At 36.5% G+C, this 2,672-nt stretch overlaps 1 protein-coding gene across 1 annotated transcript in view; it reads left to right on the forward strand.

The window, feature by feature from the left end:
* The first annotated feature begins 265 nt into the window (after positions 1-265).
* Positions 266-2,672, forward strand: part of LOC107739815 (gastrula zinc finger protein XlCGF8.2DB-like) — a 5,919-nt gene continuing 3,512 nt past the window's right edge. The window contains exons 1-2 of the mRNA XM_016552025.1: positions 266-296; positions 2,058-2,645. Coding sequence (XP_016407511.1) covers positions 2,063-2,645 — 583 coding nt within the window. The 5' untranslated portion in view covers positions 266-296; positions 2,058-2,062. The remainder of the gene's footprint in view (positions 297-2,057; positions 2,646-2,672) is intronic.

Consider the following 2,672-nt stretch of genomic DNA (forward strand, 5'->3'; position numbering starts at 1 on the left):
AATAAAGTTATTTTCATTAACAACAACTTTAACATCTGTAAAAAGTGTAACAACCTCATTTTTACTGGGTAAAATCTAAATATTGTAACTGAGTTTGAACTACAATATTTAATTTATTTTTCTTTCTGTTAATTATTCTGATCTTAAACCGGACAAAGTGTCCAAACACAGAGGAAAAACTCCTGCTGAAGCAACTGAGAGACACACTATTATAAAGATGGCGTTTATTAAAGAGGAGAGTGAAGACATGAAGATAACATTCAGAGTCAAACATGAAGATACTGAGGAACAAACAGGTTGGTTTTCATTCTCAAAGCTGAATTAAAATGTCCAGTTCTACATAAATGAATGATATATATTTATAATATTTTTATAATATCATGTTAATATTGAAATGATTAATTATAGATATAGTCTTTCTGTGGCTCCACCTCCAGTGACACTCCTGTTTCCATCATTTACTGCCTGATGGTCCTTTAAATGACAGGGACACGTATATCGAGTCCTCTTGAGATGTTTAAAGCTGTTAACTCGCTCTACTGCTACAGAGTTGTTGGCTCTTCTCTGCTGCTAAAGTACACCATCATCTCCATCTATAATTTAAAATTTCACGTTGTTTGCAAAAGCAGCTCAAAGTAACAGTTTAGATAATGTGCTGTCAATATTTAAGTGCTGTTTAGTTTCACACAGATTGTATAATGCTGCTCAGAGGTGGCATAAATGCATTTACACATCAGTTACAATTACATAAATAATGCTGTGAGTTTAATGTTTAAATGTAACTTTCTTTAATATAGAAATTGAAAATAACTAATATAGGCTTTGAGCTGACTTTAAAAAGAAATCACTCCCTCTTACTGTTAAAAGTAAAAAAAAAAAAAGACGGTACCAATAGCCTCATGGGCAGCGTGCCGACATGTAGCGCCGCTGTACTTTGGGCGTCCCGAGTTAAGGTTTCAGCGGTACACACTTGAATCCCTAAATATATATTCTTAATGTAACATTTGGTTGCTAACCTATTATTTCTTCAGTAAACAAAGCTTTGTGCTTCACTCATGTCCCAATATCCATATAAAACTGCAACTTTCACATTTGCACACGTTGATCAGCACAGACGTTCTAGGAAATCTAACAGCTAGAAACACTGAAGCAAATATTCATAGCTGTGAAAATCATACAGCATCTTAATGAGTCTCATGTGGGTGATCTGGCAGGTTCTGAATATTGCCTTTGAGTTTTAGTTAAAAGAGGTCTGACTAATGCACCATAACTGATTTAAATAAATTTTTTTACAGGTATGCTGGGTTGAAAAGGTGTATCTTTAGTCCATCCCATTAATCCCATTAATACACTCTGCTAACTGCATTTGTGCCATTTTGTCAGGTTGTGAGGACATTTAAAAGTATCATCTGCATACCATAGTGAAATCTAATAATAATGTCCCTCAGGAGAAGCTTACACAAGAAGAAAGTCAGAGGACCTAATACTGAGCCCTGTGGCACTTCATCCTTTCTTTGTGTAAAAAAAGAGAGACGCCTCATTGAACACAAGTGGTAGCGGTCGGATAAATAGGATTTAAACTGTACTGATGATTGTCCACAAATGCAAACATAATTCTCAAGCTATCCACGAGAATGTTGTGGTCTATGTTGCTGCAAGATATTACAGCAATAGATACTGAAAACTAAATGGTTACTCTGCAAAACTGAAAGGACACTATCTTTGTAATAATTTAGACATAAATAGCAGATATTTTTAAAAGATTTATTTTTGGAGATAGAACTGTAGCTTAACAGGAAACAAAGTTGGAGAGTGAGAGAGGGGGGTATGGGATCGGGAAAACTCTACGAGCCAGGACTCAAACTCAGGACGCAACCGTGCCATATGTCGGCGTGTTGCCCATGAGGCTATTGTCGCCAACAAAATAGTAGATTTTACATATGTCAATAATTGACCCGTTTTCTGGGGTCAAGCCCTTTTTTTATGGTAAATGTTTGTGTCCATTGATTTGTGCTGATTAAACTGGTGTTAACTTGTATTTATCTTTTTCACCTTAGACCTGATGGCGCTGAAAGAAGAGAGTCAAGAATTGAATGAAATGGAAGAGAAATATCATGATTTCATAACTGTTGAAAAATCTTTTAATTGCTCAAAGACACTTAGAAATTATTTCACCACCTGCTTTCAGTGTGGAAAGAGTTTTGATCAACAAGGAAGCCTTGAAGTTCACATGAGAACTCACACTGCAGATAAGACTTTCACCTGCCAACAGTGTGGAATAAGTTTCACTACAAAAGGAAGCCTTAAAATCCACAAGCGAATTCACACTGGAGAGAAGCCTTACACCTGCCAACAATGTGGTAAAAGTTTCACTCAAAAAGGAAGCCTTGAGAGCCACATGAGAACTCACAGTGGACAGAAGCCTTTTAAATGCCTTCAGTGTGAACAGAGTTTTACACATAAGCCAACCCTTAATGCTCACATTAGAATTCACTCGGGAGAGAAGCCTTACACCTGCAAACTGTGTGGAATACGTTTCATCCGAAAAGGAAACCTTAAGGTTCACATGAGAATTCACACTAGAGAGAACCTCTACACCTGCCAAGAATGTGGAAAAAGTTTCATTCAAAAAGGAAGTCTTAAAAGCCACATGAGAACTCACACTGGAGAGA

The sequence above is a fragment of the Sinocyclocheilus rhinocerous genome, unplaced genomic scaffold, assembly GCF_001515625.1.
Source record: "Sinocyclocheilus rhinocerous isolate Xijiao unplaced genomic scaffold, SAMN03320098_v1.1 scaffold2899, whole genome shotgun sequence".
Lineage (NCBI taxonomy): Eukaryota > Metazoa > Chordata > Actinopteri > Cypriniformes > Cyprinidae > Sinocyclocheilus > Sinocyclocheilus rhinocerous.